Source organism: Dendropsophus ebraccatus, chromosome 10, assembly GCF_027789765.1.
Source record: "Dendropsophus ebraccatus isolate aDenEbr1 chromosome 10, aDenEbr1.pat, whole genome shotgun sequence".
Lineage (NCBI taxonomy): Eukaryota > Metazoa > Chordata > Amphibia > Anura > Hylidae > Dendropsophus > Dendropsophus ebraccatus.
In genome coordinates, this window is record NC_091463.1 from 58,823,544 (window position 1) to 58,848,265 (window position 24,722).

The window sequence follows — 24,722 nt, forward strand, 5'->3', positions numbered from 1 at the left end:
TAAAATGTAACCTCTGTTATACAGTTATAAAATTGTAGAACCTAAATGTGAACAAGGTGCAATTCAAATAGACACTTACTTGTATAGCTGTCTCTTGTGCTCTGTATGCAGTGCATTATATTCACCCTTGCAACGTACAATTTATAGCGTGTCTACAAGCCCAGCGGGGCTCATTATGATGGAGACTAAAACTTACACAAGAGTGGGGTAGGGGTTCCCCTGTATTCAGAATGCTGTTGAGTACTAGGCAATGCCCCGTCTGGGATTATTGAATTTCGAGGGTCTATGCAGAGCAGGATAAAGACACCTCTGCTGCACGAACAGGATCTCCTAGAAAGCGTTCTCACCGCCATGTATTCGCTATCACTGTCTTGGGTGAGCTAAACTAGTCTGCCTGGGGGGTGTGTGATTTGTATATGCTCACTAACATGGAACAGCCTCATTATATTAGCCTTATCAACATATTCTATGTTAGTGAGCATACCGGGGGGGGGGGGGGGGGGATATTGGTGAACATATACAAATCAAACAGCCCCCCAGACCCTCGAAATTCAATAACCCCAAACGGGGCATTGCCTAGTACTCAACAGCATTCTGAATACAGGGGAACCCATACCCCACTCTTGTGTAAGTTTTAGTCTCCATCATAATGAGCCCCGCTGGGCTTGTAGACACGCTATAAATTGTACGTTGCAGGGGTGGATATAATGCACTGCATACAGAGCACAAGAGGCAGCTATACAAGTAAGTGTCTGTATGGTGACATTTAAATTGCACCTTGTTCACATTTAGTTTCTACAATTTTATAACTGTATAACAGAGGTTACATTTTAAGCCACTGGGGAAAATGGGGTATATGAGCCAGTTCTCTAGAATTGATCGGAACCAAATTATACCTCCCAGCAAGGCGTGGGGCGAACACACTATTTTTTTTTTTATTAATGTGGGGGGCCCAGACACTTTGGTTGTATGGGGCCCCGAAATTCCTGATGGCGGCCCTGCTTGTAACAATAAGATGCAGGCAAAACACAGGGTGGGGGCTGAGTTTACCTTATGCTCTGCAGAAGAGAGGGCCTGAGCTGTGTCCCCCTGAGTTCACACTACATATTTGCAATCCGTTTCTTAAATCGTTTTTTTTTTGTTGTTGTTTTTTTTTGGAAAAAAACGGATGAAAAAAAGGATGCATTTGGATGCATCCTTTTTGATCCGTCTTTCTATTGACTTCAATTATAAAAAAAAAAACTTATCCGTTTTCCACGCGGCAGCAGTGAGTGGGTAAGTGCAGAGGGGGCTGCGGGGCAGCCCATAGAGGATAGCGGCAGTCTGCTGCTGCCACTTCTATTCCATGGAACGATGGCAGCAGATCGCTGCTATCTTGGTCGTTTGTCTTTCAACATGTTTGAAAGACAAACAACGCAACGATCAGCCGACATGTCGGCTGATTGTTGCCCTCTATTCCACGGGAAGATTATCGGCCTATATCAGTCGAATACGGCCAATAATCGTTCCGTGGAATAGGGCCTTTACACACTGGATGGCATGAGGGGTTAAGCAGAAGGTAGTCTGCTCCGGCACCTATGTATTTATCCATAAGGGCTTCTAATGGACCCTTATAGTTAAGTATAGTGGACTGTCAGAGCAAGCAGCCATTGGCTCTCTGCTCTGCCTGTCAATTTTGTGGCTGCAGGCAGGAGATTTTATTTTTTGGCCACATCACGGAATATATATATACAGTGGTGCCTTGGATTACAAGCATAATTCATTCCGGGACCGTGCTTGTAATCCAAATCCACTCTTAAACCAAAGCAAATTTTCCCATAAGAAATCACAGAAATGCAGACAATTGGTTCCACATTCCAAAAATAATGATTTATTATTCTGAATAACATGTAAAATTAATGAAACAAACATTCAGAAACAGCAGAATATGTGATTTTATAAGTTACTGTACAGTAATGGAGAGGATGGGAAACACAAGGGCTGACAGACACTGCAGGGAGCATGAAGGAATGAGCAGGGCAGATGAGGGCACATACATGCAGCGCTCTCTGTCCGGGGAGATAGGGGTTACAGCTATGGAGAGATTACCTCCACAGTCCTGTCCCCTGATGTAAGCCCCAGCCTGAAGTGGATCTGGTATGATTTGGAAGGTGAGGAAGACCTTCTTCTGGGTCTGAGTACAGGGCTGTAGACCCCGCTACGCAGACCATGCCCCTCCTCCATGCGTGCTCACACAGTACAGGGAGCTTTTAAACCAAAGCAATGCTCTTAAACCAAGTCATAATTTTGAAAAACTGTGAGCTCTTATATCAAAACTCTCATATATATATATATATATATATATATATATATATATATATATATATATATGCATGCAGTGCTTTGTCTTGTGCGTAGGGGAAGGGGGGTGGGGGGCCCTTACAGTTTTCTGCTATGATACAGTGTGAAATTCCAGCCAGTCCTTGGTGGGGAATGGGGTCTATTACTGGGGTATTTGTGCCTTTATATTCAAATTGTGTGTATGGTTTTTTTTTCTCACTTGTCTCTAATAGAATAATCTAGTCTTTCTAATACTATTTTATTCCAGCAATTTGCCATATACATTTATATCTGTAATTTACTCTGTGCATCCTTTTTATTTATATATACATACATGTATGTATGTATGTATGTATATGTGTGTGTGTGTGTGTGTGTGTGTGTGTATATATATATATATATATATATATATATATATATATATATATATATATATATATATATATATATATATATATATATATAAAATTCAATACCACTAGCGGGAAAAAAACAATACTGTACAATTACAATACAATTAGAAGGAACAAAAACCAAAAACATTTCCTGCAGCACCCGTCATCGAAGTGGGATGTTTCCCCCAACAGCTGTGGTGTCTCCTTTGCCTCTGCGGTCTCCTCCCACCACTGCGGTCTCCCATTCTTGGAGTGGCCAGGCCTGTCTCTGCTTAGCTTCCTGGATCAGTCAGCATCAGGATCTAGCAGGGCAGCTAGGCTGCAGGTAGTCACATGACTCTCACTAACTGTTTTCTCCTGGCCGTCTGCAGGTGCTCACTGCCTCTCACTGCTCTACTACTGTGCTGTCTGAGTGCACACATAGACACAGTAAGGAACTGGAAACTTTCAGTCTAAATAGAGGCTCCTAACTCTGTACCCCAGAAACTCAATGACCTGAAGGCTGGGGTGAGTGGGATGCCATGCCTCAGCAAACAATAAGTCAACTTGTGAACAGCTTGAGATGTTATTGTTAAGCTGTAATTGCTGGTTTTTGACATGTTTGTAATTTCTCTTCATAGGCCGCACATCGTCCTGTGCCGTAAGGGATGTGCGACTGATCAATGATGGGAGTAAGGGGCTGCACAAACGATCCAGTGACGGTCCATGCAGCCCTGGCCACACAATCCCTGAGTAGTAAGTTATGCTCAGGAAGGCTTCGTTCCCACTGAGGAAAACTAGCGGAATGCCGTTAGCCTCCCTTTCATAATGGGAGTCTATGGGAGGCGCGCGCCTCTGCTCTGTCCGCGCTGAAGAATGAACATGATGGGAGTAAGGGGCTGCACAAACGATCCAGTGATGGTCCATGCAGCCCTGGCCACACAATCCCTGAGCAGTAAGTTATGCTCAGTAAAGGAGTGCCGATCTCGTATCAGGTGGGCATCCGGCTGGGTAGTGTAGCCCTTAGTCTAGGCCTAACAACAGTGACCATTTAATGATGCACATCCAATCACCTAAAAATCGTCTATTAAACCTATGGAAATGTGCTGTTGTATCACCCAGCATACTTCCCACATAAAACTTATGAGCCAAGTGGGTAAGTGCAGAGGGGGCCACGGGGAGCTGCGGTGGGGCGCTGCCCGGGTAATCGCTAGATCATCTGGGTAGCCCATAGAGGATATTCCTATTCCATGGAGCGACGGCAGCAGATCGCTGCTATCTTGATCGTTTGTCTTTCAACATGTTTGAAAGACAAACAACACAATGATCAGCCGACATGAACAATGTCGGCTGATCGTTGCCCTCTATTCCATGGGACGATTATTGGCCATAACGGCCGATATCGGTCGAGTACGGCCAACAATCGTTCCGTGGGATAGGGCCTTTATGAACTGGAGTACACATCCATAAGGGCACTTAATGGACCCTTATAGTTAAGTATAGTGGACTGACAGAGCAAGCAGCCATAGTGGACTGACAGAGTAAGCAGCCATTGGCTCTCTGCTCTGCCTGTCAATTTTGTGGCTGCAGGCAGGATTCTGCCTCTTGCTACAGGATATTTTATTTTTTGACCACATCACAGAATATATACATATATATATATATAATATACTGTACGTATGTGTGTATATATATATATATGTCTTGTGCGTAGGGGAGGGGGGGGACTTACAGTTTTCTGCTATGAGACCCCATGAATCCTTGCTACGCTGCTGGTTCTATATACACTTTATTTATTTCTATCCCCTCTTGTGTCCTCAGGCTGCGCCTACAGAGGGAGGGCTAAAGACCGTGTGAAATTCCAGCCAGTCCTTGGCAGGGAATAGCGTCTATTACTGGGGTATTTCGGCCTTTTTATATTCGAATTGTGTATATGTTTTTTTCTCACTTGCCTCTAATAGAATAATCTACTAGCAAGTTCATTCTTCAGCGCGGACAAATCAGGAGCGCGCGCCTCCCATAGACTCCCCATTATGAGAGGGAGGCTAACTGCATTCCGCGGCGGACAATTCCGCTGCGGAATTCCGCTAGTTTTCCTCTGTGGGAACGAAGCCTCAAGGAGTGCCGATCTCGTATCAGGTGGGCATCCGGCTGGGTAGTGTAGCCCTTAGTCTACGCCAGGGGCATTGCTAGTGTCCTAAAACATCCGGGGCACGGGCCCTCTGAGTGTCGTCATAAATGGTTAGCGAAGGAGCCCAGTGCAGAAGTTAGTAACCCTTAATGACCGCTCTATTAGCCCAGCTCTACGGCCGCCACTCATAACTGCGGCTAAGCAGACAGAGGGCATCCGGCTGAGTAGTGTAGTCCTTAGTCTAGGCCTAACCACTTTGGTTCCCTTTAAGTTGATTGAAACAACAGTGACCATTTATTGTTGCACACCCAATCACCTAAAAATCGCCTATTAACCTATGGAAATGTGCTGTTGTATCACTAAGCATACTTCCCACATAAAACTTATAAGCCGAAAACTCACTTAATAAAATTGGCTCCATATATTCATCTTGGCAAGAGCTGCTATCTGGTAGTCACAGTCCCTTGGGCGTTCCTCTGCGTCCCTTGGCCGTTCCTTGGCTGTAATCACGCCCCTCTGGGGGAAATTCAAAATACATAATTGCTGTGTAGTTACGCAGGTGTGCCCAGTTCCTCGCATCAGTGTGCATATGTTCTCACTATGCCGCACATGCTCAGTACAGCACGGATTGGACCTGTTGTACTGCTCCTGTGTGGCATGGTGAGAACGTAGGCACACTGATGCAAGAAACGGGGCACACCTGCGTGACATTGTGATTATTCATTTTGAATTTTACCCAGAGGGGCGTGATTACAGCCAAGGAACCGTGACTACCAGATACCGGCTTACGCCCAGATGACTACTCTAAGCTGATTTGAAAACAGCGTGGAAGTTTTATAAAGTATAGAGCTGGCGGCTTATAAGTTTTATGGACGGAGGGTAGAAAAACATATGTGGGAAGTTTGCTGTGTAATGCAGCAGCACATTTCCATAGGTTAATAGGCGATTTTTAGGTGATTGGTTCCCTTTAACTCCATTTGATAGCTAATTTCATTCTAAACATGTTTATAAAACACTTCATTTACTAAAGATGATCTCTTAGGCCCCATTCACACAGAGCAAACGTGGCGGAATTCTGCGGCAGAATTGTCCGCCACTGAATTTCGCCAGCCTCCCTATCATAATGACACTCTATTGGAGGCTCGCACGCCGCATCGCTCAGCGTCTCTCTGCACTGAAGAATGAACATGTTTATTCTTCAGCACTGAGAGAGGCAGTGTGCGAGCCTTCCATAGAAAATCTTTATGACACGGAGGCTGGCGGCATTCAGCGGCAGACAATTCTGCCACGGAATTCCGCCACTCTTGCTCTGTGTGAACGGGGCCTTACCCTGGAAAAACAGCTCAAGAGTCTTGTGTCTCATAACAATGAGACGCAGGCAAAACACTGGGTGGTGGCTGAGTTTACCATATGCTCTGCAGAAGAGAGGGCCGAAGCTGTGTCCCCCAAAAGCTGGATCACACTACTTTTTTGCAATCAGTTTTTTTTTTTTTTTAAACGTATGCATTTGTGTGCATCTATTTTTCCATTGACTTCCATTCTAAAAAAAAAAAAAAACAGATCAAAACGGATTCGTTTTTTTTTTTTTTTTTTTTAAATAAAGGAAGTCAATGGAAAAGCGGATTAAAACAGATACACACACATGCATGCTTTTTTTTTTTACCAGTTTTTCATCCGTTTTTTGCAAAAAAAAGGATGAAAAAAAAAAACGGATCGCAAATACGTATGGTAAACCCAGCCTAAACCAGAGAAGAACATGTACACCTACAAAAAAATTTAAAGGGGTTTTCAAGGACTTTTCAGTAACCTGCGCTGCATTGATTCCTATGGGTGTTGTTTGTTCTACATAAACTTTCATTATTCATTCCAGCAATTTGCCATATACATATACATCTGTAATTTGCTCTGTGCATCCTTTCACTTATTGGTGTTTTTGTACTGCTTCCTATTGTAGCCTTCTATTGTGACTGGTTGATTTTATCTTCTATATAAAGAAAAATCAGTACCTGGTGTCCACCAACTCATTGTTATATAGATTCTCATGCCCCATATATGTGTAAATACATATCAGTGTGACTACACACACAGATATATATCTTTGTGTGTGAAGATATATATACATTTATACTAAAATTCAATACTACTAGTGGGAAAAAAACATTTCCGGTATAATTACAATACAATTAGAAACAAAAACAAAAAACATTTCCTGCAGCACCCGTCATCGAAGTGGGATGTTTCCCCCAACAACCGTGGTTTCTCCTTCGCCACTGCGGTCTCCTCCCACCACTGCGGTCTCCCATTCTTGGAGTGGCCGGGCCTGTCTCTGCTTAGCTTCCTGGATCTGTCAGCATCAGGATCTAGCAGGGCAGCTAGGCTGCAGGTGGTCACATGACTCTCACTAACTGTTTTCTACTGGCTGTCTGGCAGTTTCTTATTCAAACTGTAGACAAGTTACAAGATTGGTTCTAGGGTGACTATTTTCAGTGTATTATATTAGTAGTCTGACTAATCACAGCAGAAAACCTACTCTGTATTGTTATACCATGATGCAGAGCTTATATAAGTAAAATATACTAAATGGGCTGGCACTCTGCTGGTGGTTGATGGTATGGTACTGATGGTATATGGAGAGAAGGGGTTGCTGATGGACTGGTTTTGTAAAGTGTTTTGGGGAAGAAGTAAAAGGAACAGCAGCTCAATCAACTGCTACTGCTGAAGTATGAGGGAAGCCTTGATTTACCTTTTGTGGACAGCATGGATCTTCTGGAGGACATAGACTAGTTCACAGATTGTAGGCACATGATACAGGCTCATATACCCCCCTTTAATACAAATAGCAGATGGTCCTTAGTATTAACAAGTGTGCCCAACTAAAACAGATAAAAATAGCCTGGATTGGTAACTGGTATGACTGGTATGAAGCACGTATGCACAACTTGTGGCTCTTCTGCTGCTGCGTATTGCATACTTGGAGTTGTAGTTTTGCAACAGAAAAATTGCCCTGGAGTGCATAGGACTTTAGTTGTGCCGCTAAATAGGTTCTTTATTTGTCATCCAATAAGAAATAGACGGTAGTGGTAAAGTGTTGCCTCTATACCCTTTTCTGGTTAACCAACGGGACCCTGTTACTGCTCTAAAATTTTGCTGGTCTCTTCTATTAAATATCCCATAGTTAATGACTGACTTTCCTGGGCTTGAATGTATTTGCTGAAACCTTTTGTCTTTTTGGAGTGAATGGGAATTCTCTTATAAGAATACCAGCAACTCTGTGTCTTTAGACTGTGAGGAAACTTAACTTGACGGAATAACTGACTACTTTCTATAAGCCGCTTTAGATAATGCATTATATGGCAAGTCATTGTGATCACTTCTTCTTCGTGTTGTGGAATAACAAAACTACCGGAGACATCTTGCATGCAGAACACATAGGGCCTAAGGTCTGATCTTTTCTACATTTAAATGTGCATTAAAGAGGGTCACATATTCTGAATAGAGGGTGAAGTTTTGTGTCTGCAGCAGATGTTCCTTGGCTGGCATAAATATCAAATACTCTGGTGAATCAATGTTATAAATTTGGGTCCCGTAAATGGCTTTGTGATCGGTGCCAGGTGCTCTCATTTCATTATTGGATGACTGCCTGAAGTCAAAACATGAATATTCTGAATACATAAAGATTAGTTCCCATTGTATGAGAGAACACCTCTCTTCTTTTCTTACATTTCCATACCCATCTGAAAACATCTGTTAACAGAAATTAAACAGTGCAGCTCAATGATCCGTTATTCTAGGATTTTTCCTTTAAAGCCATGAAGCTATAGATGCTTTGGTGCTGGGATACTCTGTAGCGTCATTGCAGATATATAAACCTAAAACATATAAACATTTCTATATTGTTATCAGAACCATTTAGGACTCCTATTACATACTAGAATGTTAGTACGGACTGTGGCATCAAAGGGGTTAGACAGAGGGAGGGGCTTCTATAGATGCACTTTTATAGTAATTGTTTTAATAGTACTTTATTAGAAAGTTTATCACTTGCAGTTGCTGTCGCTGTGCCCCACAGTGCTCTTGTAAGAACACACAGCCACATACTGTGCCGTCCTGCTCAGTGCTCTGAAGGGCAATCCCGTCCATAAGGTGGTCAAGCTTGAAGAAACATGTGACCATACTTCTCCATTTGATGTTCCCAACTGAGCCTGTATTTGCCTGAGTAGGTTGCCAGGGAGGAGAATGGGCACATACGCCTCTATACTTGGCCAAATAGTGTATGGGATTGCTGTAATGAGTACTGCATAGTACAGCAGGATAGGATAGGAGAACTGTGGCAGCAAATTACTATCCAATCTTCGTATTTGTTGTTCTTTTATACTTCATGGCTCCTACCCATTGCTGTTTACTTCTGCTTGGCTTTTTATTAGATTCTCATGCATCTGTTTCTGATAGTACTCTGTTTAATCCCTTTGCCTGCTCTATCTGTATATCTGTGTCCTTCTGGCTCTGACCCTCACTACTCTTGTTTGTCCCAGGTCCTCTGGGTGTTTTTACGACCTTTTGCCTCACACCAATAATCTGTCAGCTGATTCCATAGATGCAACCTGGGCCTCCACTAGGCTCTAGTAAACATCTAGGGAAAGAGTTTCGAACTCTCAGCCCTCCAGGTGTTGCTGAACTACAATTGCCATCATGCCCAGATAACTAAAGCTTTAGCTGTTAAAGAGACTCTGTACCCACAATCTGACCCCCACAAACCACTTGTACCTTCGGATAGCTGCTTTTACTCCAAGATCTGTCCTGGGGTCCGTTTAGAAGGTGATGCAGTTATTGTCCTAAAAACTACTTTTAAACTTGCAGCCCTGTGCCAAACGGCCGTGGCCTAGAGTATCTGTGCCCTAACTTTGCCCCACCCCTCCGTCCCTCCTCCCCACCCTCTTCATCATTAGGAATGCCACTGCAGGATATTTCCTATTCCTCTGCAGTGAACACTGCACAGGTGCCTTAACGATCCATCCCATGTGCTGACACAGGTGATGAATAGGAGAAAATCTGCCTGGAGCAAGTTGTTTTTAAGGACAATAACTGGATCACCTGCCGAACGCACCCCAGGACAGATCTTGGATCAAAAGCAGCTATCCGAAGGTACAAGTGGTTTGGGGTGGGCAGATTGTGGGTACAGAGTCACTTTAAGACATGATGAGAATTGTAGTTTGGAAACAGCTGGAGGGCTGCAGTTTCACACTTGGGATCTAGAGGTCCCTTTAATTCTGTCATCTGGAGTTGTGTTGGATTTTGGTAGTCATTTTTAAGTTCATTTGGTCATTATTCGTCCTTAAACCCTAGTGTATAATGACACCTTTATTGTGGGGACTAGGAACATGTTTTAAGAGACTGTCCTGTTAAGCCAGAAAACGCCAGTACCAAGGGCAAAGAGTGGAAGCAAAATTGTTTCCTCTTATCTTTTTGGTCCTCTGGCTATCCCAGGGCAAACCTAGTATTCCGGGTCAGTGCACGCTTTGTCTCTCAATGCTTGGGCATCTAGTACCAGATTTCTGAGATTTCATATAGTTATTTGAAGTCACTGGACAGACTTTTTATTTTTGTTTTTTTTTGTCCCCCTCCCCCCCTTGTCTTCTTAGAGCCATAAATCTCTTAATGTCCCATGTACAGAGCTGTATTAAGGCTTATTATTATTTGTCACATTTTACCATAAATTTATAGAAAGAAACAAATATTATTTGTTGGGTAAAATTACACCCCCCCATTTTTGCACAGTGAACTTTACGGTATGTTATCTTAAGAAGATAACGGCATGTTATCTTAGATTCTATAGGTCGATACGATTACAACAAAAAGTTGTTTTCCTAAATGTTCTTTATTTGTGCCATGACCTGTAGTTGAGACTTTCCTTCTAATGTATCAAAATATCTGCAATTGGGATATCTTTTTGTTTTTTAAATTTTTCACTTACACTGTACAGGATATTTAACATTACAGTTTAATAGATTTTTTTTTTTTTTTTACACTTTTCAAGTCCCTCTGTTCAGTTGTATGCCATTACACAGCATTGGTCAGTATTATTGGCGCTCTTTACATAGAGTCTGCCCTAGTCTGCTGATCAGACTTCAAGGAGGTAAGTAATATACTTCCTTTCAGTTAGGGAAAAATGATTGGGACTGCAGGGTTTCCAATCGGTCAGTGACAGGACCGGTTTCCAATCGGTCAGTGTCAGTGTACATAGGTATGCTGGGATAGATATAGGGGAAATAAACACTTAGGGGGAGATTTATCAAACATGGTGTAAAGTGAAACTTTGATCAGATTCCACCTTTCATTTTCCAAAGAGTCTGTGAGGAATGAAAAGTGGAATCTGATTGGTTGCTAGGGGCAACAGAGCCAGTTTCACTTTACACCATGTTTGATAAATCTCCCCCATAGTCCCTCCCATGCTACACCTGAATCACATTACTTTCCTCATAGACATTTAAAGTGAAAAGACATGAAAAACGCACATAAAGTGCACAGTGCCAAACTACAAAAATTACAAAAAATATACAAAAATACAAAACACAATATACATATTAATAATTCATGATTAAATCCAGTCTATGATTGAGTCCTCTAGGAGATGAAGAGTCCAACATAAGAATCCAGTATCCTTCACGGTTTAAAAGTTTCTGCTTTCTATCACCTCCACGATCAGGGCAAAATACTCTCTCTATGCCTATAATAGAAAGTGATGAAATATCCGACCGTCAATTAACATGGAGACAGACTTGCACAGGACTTGAACAGTGCCGCAGCAACGGGGACACGGATCATCGCTGGTGAGTATACGTGTCCACGTGCAGCGTTGTGAGGGGCAATTTAAAAAAAAAAAAAGGAATGCTTCTTTAACCCCTTAGCGACCCATGACGTATCTGATACGTCATGGTGCCACTCGGGGTGTTCAGAGCGGGGTCCCGCCGGGACCCCGCTCTGAACGGCGCTGATCCCGGCTGACACGTGCAGCCGGGCAGTGCCTCTATTAGCTGGCGCGGGTCCCGTTGCCGCGCCGGCTAATTAAGCCTCTAAGTGCAGCTGTCAAACCTGACAGCTGCATTTAGAGGCACTGCGCCGCACGTCCCTGGTGTCTAGTGGGACGGATCGTGCCGGGCCTCAGCGTCGGAATGACGATGATCCCGGCTCGGCAACAGATTGCTATGGCCTGCAGCAGGCCATAGTAATCTATGACCGATCTAATCGATCTTTGCTGTGTATATACACAGCACTGATCTCTATGAGAGATCAGTGCTGTCTATATACAAGTCCCCCAGGGGGGCTTCTAGTTACAGTAAAAAAAAAAAAGTAAAAAAGTGTTTTTATTAATAAAAAATCCCCTCCCCTAATAAAAGTCCAAATCACCCCCCTTTTCCCATTTTATAAATATAAATTAACATATTTAGTATCGCCGCGCGCGTAATCGGCCGAACTATTAATTATTCACATTCCTGATCTCGCACGGTAAACGGCGTCAGCGCAAAAAAATTACAAAGTGCAAAATTGTGCATTTTTGGTCGCATCAAATCCAGAAAAAATGTAATAAAAAACTATCAAAAAGTCGTATATGCGCAATCAAGGTACCGATAGAAAGAACACATCATGGCGCAAAAACTGACACCTCACACAGCCCCATAGACCAAAGGATAAAAGCGCTATAAGCCTGGGAATGGAGCGATTTTAAGGAACGTATATTTGTTAACAATGGTTTGAATTTTTTACAGGCCATCCGATACAATATAAGTTATACATGTTATATATCATAGTAATCGTAACGACTTGAGGAACATGCATGACAAGTCTGTTTTACCATAGGATGGACGGCGTAAATGCAAAACTCCCCGAAATCAAAACATTCGGTTTTTTTTTCAATTTGACAGCGCAAATGATTTTTTTCTGGTTTCGCAGCATATGTTATGGAAAAATAATGCCTGTCATTGCAAAGTACAATTGGTTTCGCAAAAAATAAGCGCTCATATACGTCTCTAGGTGAAAAAATGCAAGCGCTATGGACTTTTAAACTTAAAATGGAATAAGCAAAAGCGCAAAAACGAAAATAGGCTTTGACCTTAAGGGGTTAAGAGGTTAATGTCAAGTGGCTGCACGATTACTGCTGTCCATCATTATTTGTGAGGGCCGGGCTGTTTATAGCAGCCAGACCTCTCTCTATGAAGCGAGCTCAGCTTCTGAGCTCACTGCACAGTGCCCCTGAGCATTGTGGCATACCTGTATGTCATAATAGGTGAAGTCACTGATGAATTTACACAATTGAGTTTTATGCATCTGCATGGGGTTATATCTACAGTAAGCATGTTATTTTTCGCCACATTCAGACAAATGGAAAATTTGCAGAAAATGTATTCAACAAGTCTGCCATGTGTGAACATATCCCAATACAGGCTACCTTTTGCATTCTATGTTGTAATTTAGTTATAAACCTTTATTGTCTATCTGAAGTATTGTTCATAAACCAGATCTTGCTTAGTGTGGTATTTAACATGTAAAAAAATACAGTAACAATGAGTCTTTTGCTGAAAATAGGTTATAAAACTCGTCAAGCCTCTTTACACTTGTACGGTGAAAGTGTTATGTGAAGCAATTTCATTGAAATGTCCCACTGGGGTTTTATTACACACAACACATTGTATTTTAATCTTATTTTAATGTATATGTCAGATCCTTTTATAATTGGGCATTTGGCTTTAATTGTATGCAGTCCTGTCTTGTACATAAAATGATATCTGAGAGTCGAACTAAAATGAGTTGTCGTACTGCATTTAATAAGTGGCGGGAGCAGCCGCGAATGTAATTTAGACTTGTGCCACTTGAAAAGCATCTATTATGGTTTCACTATTGCAATTATCTGTCAAAAACTTTGCTCAATTACAGTTTTTTTTCTATAACTATCTTGTCAAGATATTTTTACTGGCTGGTGATATTTTACAAAGCGGTTAATAAAAATGAATAATTATTTTTTATTTGCTGATTTGCATGGCATGCTTCATTTATATGCTTTTCCACTGACACTTGGGTCTTGACCATTTTTACTTTAGTAACCCAGATTATACAGGATAGAAAAGGGCTCCTATGTATTGATGAAGGTGGATGAGCCATGTTTGACGTTTCTATCCTAAGAGTTCACACGTACCCAGTTTGCAGCGTATTTTGCGCTGCCAGACTCTGTACTGGCATTGCCTGTGGGTCTGCGTTCTTGCATCAGATTTTTTAATTATGCTGCGAGAATGTAGCCACTGCCTTATTAACCCAGCAGCTACCGGGCTTTACACAAGCTTATGCCCATGATTCCACCTGCTTCGGCTGGGTTCACACTACGTTTTTGCAAAAAACAGATGAAAAATGGATGGAAAAAAACGGATTCATGTGTGTGCATCTGTTTTTACATTGAATTCCTTTATTAAAAAAAAAAAAAGATCAAAACGGAGCATTTTTTTTTTTTTTTTTTTAACAGACACAAAAATAAGGTTACACTTTACTACACTCCCAAGTTCCTCTCTAAGTTTAAAGGTGATGGCTCATGTAGATGCCAAAGATGTGATAATCCAGATGCAGGTTTTGTAGATATGTATGGTCCTGTCCAGAATTAAACAGCTTTTGGAGATTTGAGTTTCAAGATATTAAAAATAGAGACGGAATTGAAGTCCCCTGGTTACCAACAATTCTCATTCTAGGCGATACCTCCATGGTTAAAGGACCTAGCAAGGTGCAAAAGAGAATAGGTAGGCTGCCATTCTACGCCAGACTTATGATAGTTTGGAAATGAATGTCCCCACACCCCCCAAATAAAAAATGGGATGTTTGTGTAAAGAATTATGAATTATGTTATATACATTTTTTTCCCCTCTTCTTTAGTGGCAGGAATGGGGGGGAGGGAAGGTGAGGGAGGGAAGGGAAGGAATAAAAAATAAAAAAATGTTCAATATGATTGTACCTTATGAGATGTTTTTTGTACTAAATTTTTTTCTGAAATAAAGTTTAAAAAAAAAATAAGGTTGACTACATTTTTATGTATGTAAATAAAAAACGGGTCCGTTTAAATACATTTTTTTTAAATCGAATTCAATGGTAAATCAGTTTTTTGCAAAAAAAAAAATATGAAAAAAAAAAACGATTGCAAAAAACGTAGTGTGAACCCGGCCTTCTCTAACTCCCGGTTCTCAACTCAGCCAATCAGTGCGCTTCCCCACCACAGCCACTGATTGGCTGAGTGGGACGTTAGTGCTCTGCCCCAAGACATAAAACAAAAGTAGACTATGCATGGTCTATTAATGCATATGACCTATGGCAGAAGTACCCCATGGTATACATTGTATAATGTTTTGCAGGACTTCCAATATATATGCATGGTATATTCTTATTTATACGTGTGAATGAGGCCTAAACTTACATTGTGTAGGTAGGCAAGTAGTGGACAGATGGTGTATAGTACGGCTGCAGGACTAATCAGTGTTTTGCTGTCAGATTTTATAAAAAGAGTTTGGTAAATGTGTAACCAACAGATAGTATCATGTCTACTACTATTAGTTCAAAAAAGAGAACAAACTGGTGCTGGTCTCTAGACAGGTGATTTACCCCTAGACCACAGCTCCAACACAGTCTGGCAGGTTAAACTATATGTGATTGCAGATCAGTCCTCTGTTGGCAGATACTGACTGACAGCTGAGTGAGCAGGAGGCTGGGCAGCATTGATTATTCAAGTAGAAGATCGGGAGAAGGAAGGAGTGGTGATGCATGTTAGAGTGAGGCACAGCTACTCTCTGACTGTTCGATACAGTAGGACACCTGAGATTGTGCATAATCCACTGCACAGACAAATTACCAAAAGGTACCATGCTCACTAGGGGACTACCAGCTACAGCACACTGCCAGCACCTCAGGTAGGGCCCTGGGTGCTGACAGATTCCCTTTAAGGGTTGGCAGTTTGGCAATCTCCTTGAAGAAACACACTAATCTCCTAGTCCCAACAGATGATACTTGAAACGTTCTGTAGCAATGCATTAGTGTGGGGAATTAGTACTTGGCATTCAACTTTCTAAAGGTGCTAGGTCTTAAATGCTAGAATGTACTTTCTTAACACTGAAAACTTTATGGCATAGGTCTCCAAACCGCTGCCCTCCAGCTGTTGCAAAACCACAATTCCCAACATGCCCAGACAGCTAAAGCTTTGGATTTGGCTGTCCAGGCATAATGGGAAATGTAGTATTGCAACAGCTGGAGGGCAGCAGTTTGGAGACCCGTGCTCTATGGGGATTTCTTCTGTTGTGTATAATTTTTCTGAACTTTCCGAATTTTATCACTCTTTTCAACATCAGATTATTCATTAAACTTTCCTTTTTTATGTGTTCCAGAGCCTGGATAAGACGGTGAAAGATGAAGCCTTCTCTACTTTTAACCATTTTGATTTGGTCGGCTGTAAATGCAGATTTAAAGCTGGTGTCCAAAAGAAACTCAGGTAAGATGAAGTTTGTGACTTTGTAGAAGAGAAGGCTGTGATATATCTATGGAAATATAATTTAAAAAAAGAAAAACATTTTAGAAGCAATTGTATGATATATTGCAGCAAAACGGAAGTAATGGTCATCTCTTGAGGAAACAAAAAAAGATTTAAAGGGGTTGTCCAGCAAAAATCTTTTTCTTTCAGATCAACTGGTGTCAGAAAGTTATATAGATTTGTAATTTACTTTTCTGGCCGAGACAGGAACTCTCCACAGAAAGAGAGGCTTTGTATGGGAATCCCCATAAAAAATCTCTCCTGCTTTGGACAGTTCCTGTCTCGGCCAGAGCTGTCAGCAGAGAGCACGGTTTCAGACTGAAAATAAAACATTTCCTGCAGGACATACAGCAGCTAATAAGTTTGGAAAGACTTGAGATTTTTAATAGAAGTAAACTACAAATCTATATAACTTTCTGACACCAGTTGATCTGAAAGAAATTTTTTTTGCTAGACAACCCCTTTAAATTTAGGTTTGGTCAGTGATTCTTTATGGTTACAGCAGTAACTCTATGGTACTTGCTTCCAAAGCGACTTTTAAACATGGGAACTGTTCATGATTATGGAAAGGTGTTTTATATTGTCTTCAGAAACAGGATGAACAAGTTTATGGTTTTTAAGGTACACCATCTTATTCTCATGAGCTGCAATATTTCTATAGCCAGTTCCCTACTGGACATCATTAGGCTCTCAATATAATAGACCCATCAACAGCAACATGGTGTATTGTTTTTAATAAAAATAAAAATTCTTAGTGGTCAGAATAAATATGCTGAATATTCTGGATTCTACTTTTGCTTGCCATTCTTTCATTGCTAGAGCTTTACTGTAAGATGATTGCCTGATAGAAAGCACTATTATGTATCTATTTTTACAACAAAGGATTGGATATTTTTTATTTATGTACCTTGGAATAGAAAAGTCCAGGATATAACACAACTAACAATACAGAATACAAGAAATCATAAAAAGCCTCTATTTCTAGTATTAGATTGTTAGCATTCCTTCTGGTGGAAATGGTATGCAAGTCTGCTCCACGTGTTGGTTAAGACTTCCATACAAAGAGTATCTGAGCATGCCATCAGTTTATTAGTGAGTGTAAAGTGAAAGTATTGATCGTTTCTATTCCTTCCTTATAAGAGGCAAAAGGATAACAACCAGCCTGCTTTAACTAAGTCGCCAAAGCTCCATTTTGCTTTCATGCTTGTTGTGTTATACTGCACTCTGCTACACAATGAGACACCTGAGAGGCTTTGCTTGGTCTTGATATTGATTGAGAATTATATTGATGGGTGGTTATTTTTATACTCCTCAGATTGGAACATTGCATTGGAGAGATTCACATCATAAAAGCGAAATCACGGAGCATGCATAGATAGGTTCACAGACCCTGTAGTCGAATGCTTCCTGACAGCTGACCTATATTACACTGCTCCTCAACCTTTCCAGTCTCTCCTCCTGTTCTATAAAAATTCTTACCTACGCATCAAAACATCTTTCTCTAGTTTTCAAAGACACCATCGTTTTGATCATTGCGTTTTACTAATCTATATTGTGATAAATGACCAATTTTTTTTTTTAAATAATATTAGGAAATATAAAGTTTGCTCTGTAGTGCTTAAAAGGTTACAAATGGGGGAAAGGCCATGCCGGAGTCGTTGATGTGTGCCACTGTACTTATTTATCTCTGTCTTCTGAATTCTCTTTGATGCGCTGACATTTGAACAACCAGCTACTTACGAGGTGGTTGGGTGCTGGTACATGCTGTGGAACGATCACCCAAACAGTCTATTGCTTTGTCTGTACTTCATCTATACTTTATTAGAGTTGAGCGAACCAGGTTCGGGTCCATCCGAACCCGAACGTTCGGTATTTGATTAGCGGTGGCTGCTGAACTTGGATAAAGCTCTAAGGTTGTCTGGAAAACATGGATACAGCCAATGACTATATCCATGATTTCCACATAGCCTTAGGGCTTTATCCAAGTTCAGCAGCCCCCGCTAATCAAATGCTGAAAGTTCGGGCTCGGAACGACTCGAGCATGCTCCAGGCTCGCTCATCTCTATACTTTATGTCCACTATGTGCAGTGAATCAGCGAGGATTCTCAGCAAGTACAGATGAAGTATAAACAAAGCATAGGGTAGTAAGTACAGATGATGATGTACATGACAGTAATGCCAATAGTTATTACCACTACACATTTTTGTACATAAACTATGATTTTTGTAATCTTGAAATCTTGTGCCAGCAATGGAATTTTGTATTAGGAAAAACGCCTTCTAGTTTGGACGCATTTAATTGATCCTGATATCATATTTAATTACATATATTTTTCTACTAGATAATCAATAGTTATTTAGAATTTATGATGTTGCCCTTTAGGCTGTGTAGCTTTGTTTGACATATAGGGAAGATATTACTCGTAACAAAGGGGTTTTCTAGGTACAATTGATTGATGCCGTATCCTTAGGATAAGTCATTCATTTCAGATTAATGTGATGCTGACACCTAGTACCCCTGATGATCAGCACTGCAATGTGGTCTTAGACCGTAAACCAGAGCAGGAAGCAGATGGCTCCATATATTCTGCACTGGCCATTCTGGGTTACTGCAGCTCAGCTGTTGTTCACTTCAGTAGGAGCTGTGCTGCAGTAACCTAACTTGGCCACTATACAATGTACGGCAGTGGCTGCTTTCTGCTGTGTCTCTGTATGAATGCTTGTGCCACAACTCAAACACCTGAACAGTAAAGGGTGCTGGGACCTCATAAAGTTTCCCCCTTTTAATATGAAAGTATGAAGCCTCGTCTACTGCAGCAGTTAGGATGTGTGAGACCATGTTTTTGTCACCCATCACTGTTTTCAACTAATAGGTTTTTGATATAAAGGAAACTCTGACACATTGCCATTGTACCTAATATCGTTCTATGTAATGTTCTATTTTTTTTTGTCAGCGATTCCTATATGTGAGGAACCTAGAAATATAGTATGGGCTGTGTTATTTCTGATCCACTCTACACAAACTCATATAGACAAAAGCCCCTAATGTGAATGAAATTTTGTTACATTTTATGTTTAGAAACAGCAATATCTTTAGGCTTGGTGTCATATATATTTTTTTTTTTTAATCGGCAGCATTGACTACCTGTTTTGGTTTTTCTGTATTTTTCCCAATTGTGTACATGATTTCTTATAAAAGCAACTCTTGGAACATGTCCTAGAACAAGGCCAAGTCTGAGCTTAGCCTAGGGCCATCTGTATGAGTGTGATGATACAACTGTTAGTAGCTGATGTTTTGAGATGGAATGCTTGCAGCAAGCATGATGTGTTTCTCATCCAACTGTGTTATTAAATTATCTTCACACTACAATGTGCCCTATACCTGTTCCTTTTAAGTACATCTGTATAGATTTCTGATAGAATTCACCTTTGGTGCCCTAAACATGGGAAATCTACATATGATACAAAATCAGTCTGTCACAGGGATGATTGATCATACTGAATACTGTATATACTGCTGTTTGCCGCAAGTAAATAGGAACCTATCACAGTAGATTGTGGGATGCAAAAAGGGGAGTTGTTTTAGAAATAAAAAATCCTCCTTAAGTGTCTGGTAGGCACAAGTATGTTTTTGAGTTCAGTGGCTGAACGTAATACCGCAAGTGCTAAAATGCACTGTACGCCATATGCAAAATTTTAGCAAACTTGTAAAAATGGCTGAATGTTTTCCCTTTAAATAAATCATTACAGATCATGATGGTATAACTACTTTTTTCACCCTACAGTGGCACTCAGTACACTCAGGAGGTATGAATAAGCTACTGGTCACACTTGGTTGTATGGAACACTTGAACATTCAGCAGTCCTTCACATGAATTTACCTTGTTACCCTAGAACTTACCTTTCTTACAACAGGAGGGACATTTCCTATTTCATCTTAAATACTGGGATCTGCCCAAGGGGCCAGCCTCTCTCTCCAAATTCCTCTATTTCAACAGTACCAGAGCAAAAACAAATGAAACAAGTTACGGTACAGGACATAGGGAAGCCAATTTCCTATTATCCGGGGCTCAATAAAGGTGGTCATACATCAGCATGGCAGAGTGTTCATGTGTCCTTTGTGGGGATGGATGATGCTCCGACAGACAGATCTGGCATTGGCTCATACCTCCAAAACAATACCAATGGGCTGTGAAAATCCAACATGCCTGACCTTCCCTCCATCACCTTCTATCAAAGGAGAGTTGGGAGAACCCTGTAAGCCTTTGATAGTTAGGTGAACCTGCTGAAGTAGTAGGGTTAAGCCCAAGTTGTATAGGCAATTTAATTCTTCTAAAGCCCCTCCAAAAAAAAAAAAAATGTACCTCACAGGTCATTCCAACCCAGCTTCAGTGTCTCTCAGGGTTGAAGTTTAGCATAACCCTTAAAGCGACTTAGTACCAACAATCCCCTCCCCCCCCCCCCCCAAACCGCTTGTATCTTCAGATAGCTGTTTTCAATCCAAGATCTGTCCTGGGGTCCATTCAGCAGGTGATGCAGTTATTTTCCTAAAAACAACTCTTAAACTTGCAGCCCTGTGTCAAACTGGCAGGGCCTAAAGTGTTTGTGCATTAGGCTGGCACAACCTCCCCATCCCTCCTCCCCGCCCTCTTCACCATTAGGAATGCTCCAGGCAGGGGTTCTCCTATTCCTCACCTGTGTGAACACTGCACATGTGTTGGATCATTAAGGCACCTGTGCAGTGTTCAGACAAGTGTGGAATCGAAGAAGTTCTGCCCAGGGCCATTCCTAATGGTGAAGAGGGTGGGGGGGGGGAGGAGGGGAGAGGTTGTGCCAGCCTAATGCACAGACACTCTAGGCCACGCCAGTTTGACACAGGGCTGCAAGTTTAAAAGTTGTTTTTAGGACAATAACTGCATCACCTGCCGAAAGGACCACAGGACAGATCTTGAATTAAAAGCAGCTATCTGATGGGACAAGCGGTTTGGGGGGGGGGGGGGGGGAGATTGTGGGTACAGAGTCACTTTAAGAATTAGACCATTTAATAACAAATATATTAAACACACTTGATCTGTTTATTTCTACTTTTTTCTTTCTAAGAATATAGATACATTTCAACCATTTCCTTTTATTGTCCTTTGTAACACCGGGTATGTAATTGCTGGATCAGTATGTGACATTAAAGAACATGTTTGCTCTAGTCTTCTGCAAGCTGCATTGATCTGAGAGGCAGGATCATTCTTGGGGACTGCATTTTATCATTTTATTATCTCTAACCCCTTCAGCCTTCATTGATTCTTCAGTATAATCAAGATGACAGGTACTTCTAATAGGCTGGTAAGAAGACATAATAAACCTGGACCAAAGCCAGAACAAAATGTACGGGAAAGGAAAATACAGTATAAAGCCTTTTTCCAAGCTGCACTTCCACAAAAAAGCAAAGCAATACTTGAGATGCTGACAGTAGCAATGTTTATTACTATCTAATAGAGCTAATCCTTTTTTTTATGTAAAATTTTAAATCTGATTTTACCCGAGACCCTTAAAAAAAGATTAGTCAATGTGATTTTACTAAGTTACCTGCCAGTTCTGGATCCCTTTGTGTCATAGACATACTGTATCATGACAATGATGCCTGCACAACCATTGACCACCATTAGTCATCATCACACTACAAGTGTGGCCAGCGTTTCTTCTTTAAAGGAGTTATTCAGCGAAAATCTTTTTCTTTCAAATCAACTGATATCAGAAAGTTATATAGATTTGTAATTTACTTCTATTAAAAAAATCTCAAGTCTTCCCGTAATTATTAGCTGTTGTATGTCATGCAGGAAATGTTGTTTTATTTTCAGACTGACACAGTGCTCTCTGCTGACATCTCTGGCCGAGACAGGAACTCTGTCTCCATTTTCTATGAATCCCCATAGAAAACCTCTCCTTCTCTGGACAGTTCCTGTCTCAACCAGAGATGTCAGCAGAGAGCACTGTGTCAGACTGAAAATAAAACAACATTTCCTGCAGGACATACAACAAGTATGGGAAAACTTGAGATTTTTTTATAGAGGTAAATTACAAATTTATATTACTCTCTGACACCAGTTGATTTGAAAGAAAAAGATTTTCGCTGGACAAGTCTAGAAAGGCTTTTGCTGAAATGCACACGGGGGCAGATATCACTGGACACTTTAGAAGCTAAACATTTGAGTAACATTGTTCACTATTTTTGTAACTATAATTGTTACTTATGTAATATATGTTTGTTACCTATATGTGACTACTACTGTTTGCGGTCAGGCACTTTGTTATAGGTATATCATCGGCTGGTTTATACCAATGGCTGCTTATTATTGTCTCTATATTTCCCTGTAATCTATGATGCTCCAGCTCCCAGCGTGTACAGTCTCCCCAGTACTGGTTCAGCTTTTTCTCATTTTTATGTATGTGTATTTTAGCACAATAAAACTTTCTTTAAGTCTAAGTTATATTGTGATAGCTATTAATAGTTGGCTTTCTGATGGGTCCCTGAAAGATGAATAATTAGATTTTGATATGTAGTACTATGCTTCTGAATGTTCATAACTTATGTCCGTTTAAGGGGTTATGCAACGCTACAAAAACACCACTTCCAGAGAAACCACCACTCTTGTCTGTAGTTCAGTTGTGGTTTGCAACTAAGCTCTATTCACTTCAATGGAACTAAGAAGCAAAACCCCACCCAAACTGAAGACAAGAGTGGGGCTGTCTCTGGAAGAAAGTGGCCATGTTTTTGTAGCGCTGGATAACCCCTTTAAGGAAGGCTGCACTTACAAGCAATAGATACTTGGTTTGTTACATATTGTAGTTCCATATTAGAAGTTATATGTTTTCCTTGTAATTAGTTGTCAATGAGTAGGATGAACATGGACAAATTAGATTAGTTCATAGTAATTATGTGTCTGAATAATTTTTTAAAGTCTGACTAAACGCTACATGTTAGACTTCGGAAGAACACATGTTCCGTCCAATTAATCTTGTCATTAAAGCCGACTATTAATGCTCCATTGAGCACTGTTTGATAGAACACTTTTGTATCTAACAGGTTTAGTCATAAAAATAAAAAACTAACACCAAAAACCCCCTCACATCAAACTTCAATTGAAGCAGATGTAGACAGGCGGAAGCCCTATATACAAAGCAAAGGAGAGAGTAGGATTTTGGATATTGCACTATTAGATGCAAGACAAATTAGTAGGCCATAAAAGGCATGTAAAGCTGTGCTTACCACTCTGGTAATACTACTACCCCTCCTTATTAAACTCATACAGTATCTGAATGGGAAGAACAGATTATCCAGCAGGTCCCTAAAGGTGAAATGGAAACACCCTACCCATTTGTTTTTGGCCAGCAGTGCCCACAAAGCTTAATCCACCACTGACTACCCTACGAGGACTATGACAAATTCTAATATTTGTGTTTTTCTGTTCTACTTTTTTTTTAGTTTGAAGAAAGAAAAAAAGTATTTCCTTTACTTTCTGACACTTCTTACTAACATTTTTTGTTCAAAAAGTTTTTTTTATAAATTTCTTTATAATATTTGATGGGACTCCGAAACCACATCAGGGTCAAACCCATGCATATACCTGCCTTTGTACACTGTTCCTTTGTAAGGACCAGATGAAGAATTCTGTATATATCGTAACATGTATCAATATAATGCCAGAACCAAGAAGTCATCTGAGTCAAGAGTTACAATGCCATAAACTCTTATTCAGTTTAATCCTTGCATTTCCATTGACTGAGGAGTATGTATCCAATAGGGCACACTAAAAGCAGTGTGCAGATTTATTCTTTTCACATTTACAGCTTAAGGGTATGTGTACACTATGGAATCCGGGCATATCACCCGCCGCAGACTCTGCAGCTCGCACCCGCGCGAATCTCAACCCGTGCCATAGACTCCATATTATGGTCAGGCAGATTCCGCCATCCGCCCAAAGAATAAACCTGTTCATCCTATGGGTGGACGGCGGAATCCGCTTGTGCATAGAATGGAGTCTATGCACGGATGGAGATGCGTGCTGGGGCAAGCTGCGGAATCTGCGGCGGATGATCTGTAGTGTGCACATGCCCTAAACTGGAATCATATCCTAAAGAGAGTGGGGATACAAAAAAGGGCATTTGTTTTGACACAAAAAGATTTTTTTTTTTTTAACTTGTCTTTATATTTATATACCCGGAGTCGAAGAATGACATTCTTGAGTAAAGCGTGACTTGAGCATGATAGAGACGGATTGCTAGACAACTTTGTCAGCCATTGATATTTCTATGCAGAGCGATCCCATTCGAGCATGCTCTTCTCTCTTCCTGAGCT

General features: G+C 40.9%; 1 protein-coding gene across 5 annotated transcripts in view; it reads left to right on the forward strand.

Moving 5' to 3' along the window:
* IL1RAPL2 (interleukin 1 receptor accessory protein like 2) overlaps nt 1-24,722 on the forward strand; it is a 583,205-nt gene that overhangs the window by 74,287 nt on the left and 484,196 nt on the right. For 2 of the 5 annotated variants that reach the window (XM_069942945.1, XM_069942944.1), the window contains one exon: nt 16,230-16,333. In XM_069942945.1, the coding sequence (XP_069799046.1) occupies nt 16,252-16,333 (82 nt within the window). In that variant the 5' untranslated portion in view covers nt 16,230-16,251. Of the gene's footprint in view, nt 1-3,583; nt 3,689-7,247; nt 7,298-11,593; nt 11,652-16,229; nt 16,334-24,722 lie in introns of those variants that run through there. The other 3 variants (XM_069942942.1, XM_069942943.1, XM_069942946.1) reach the window with 3 other exon arrangements.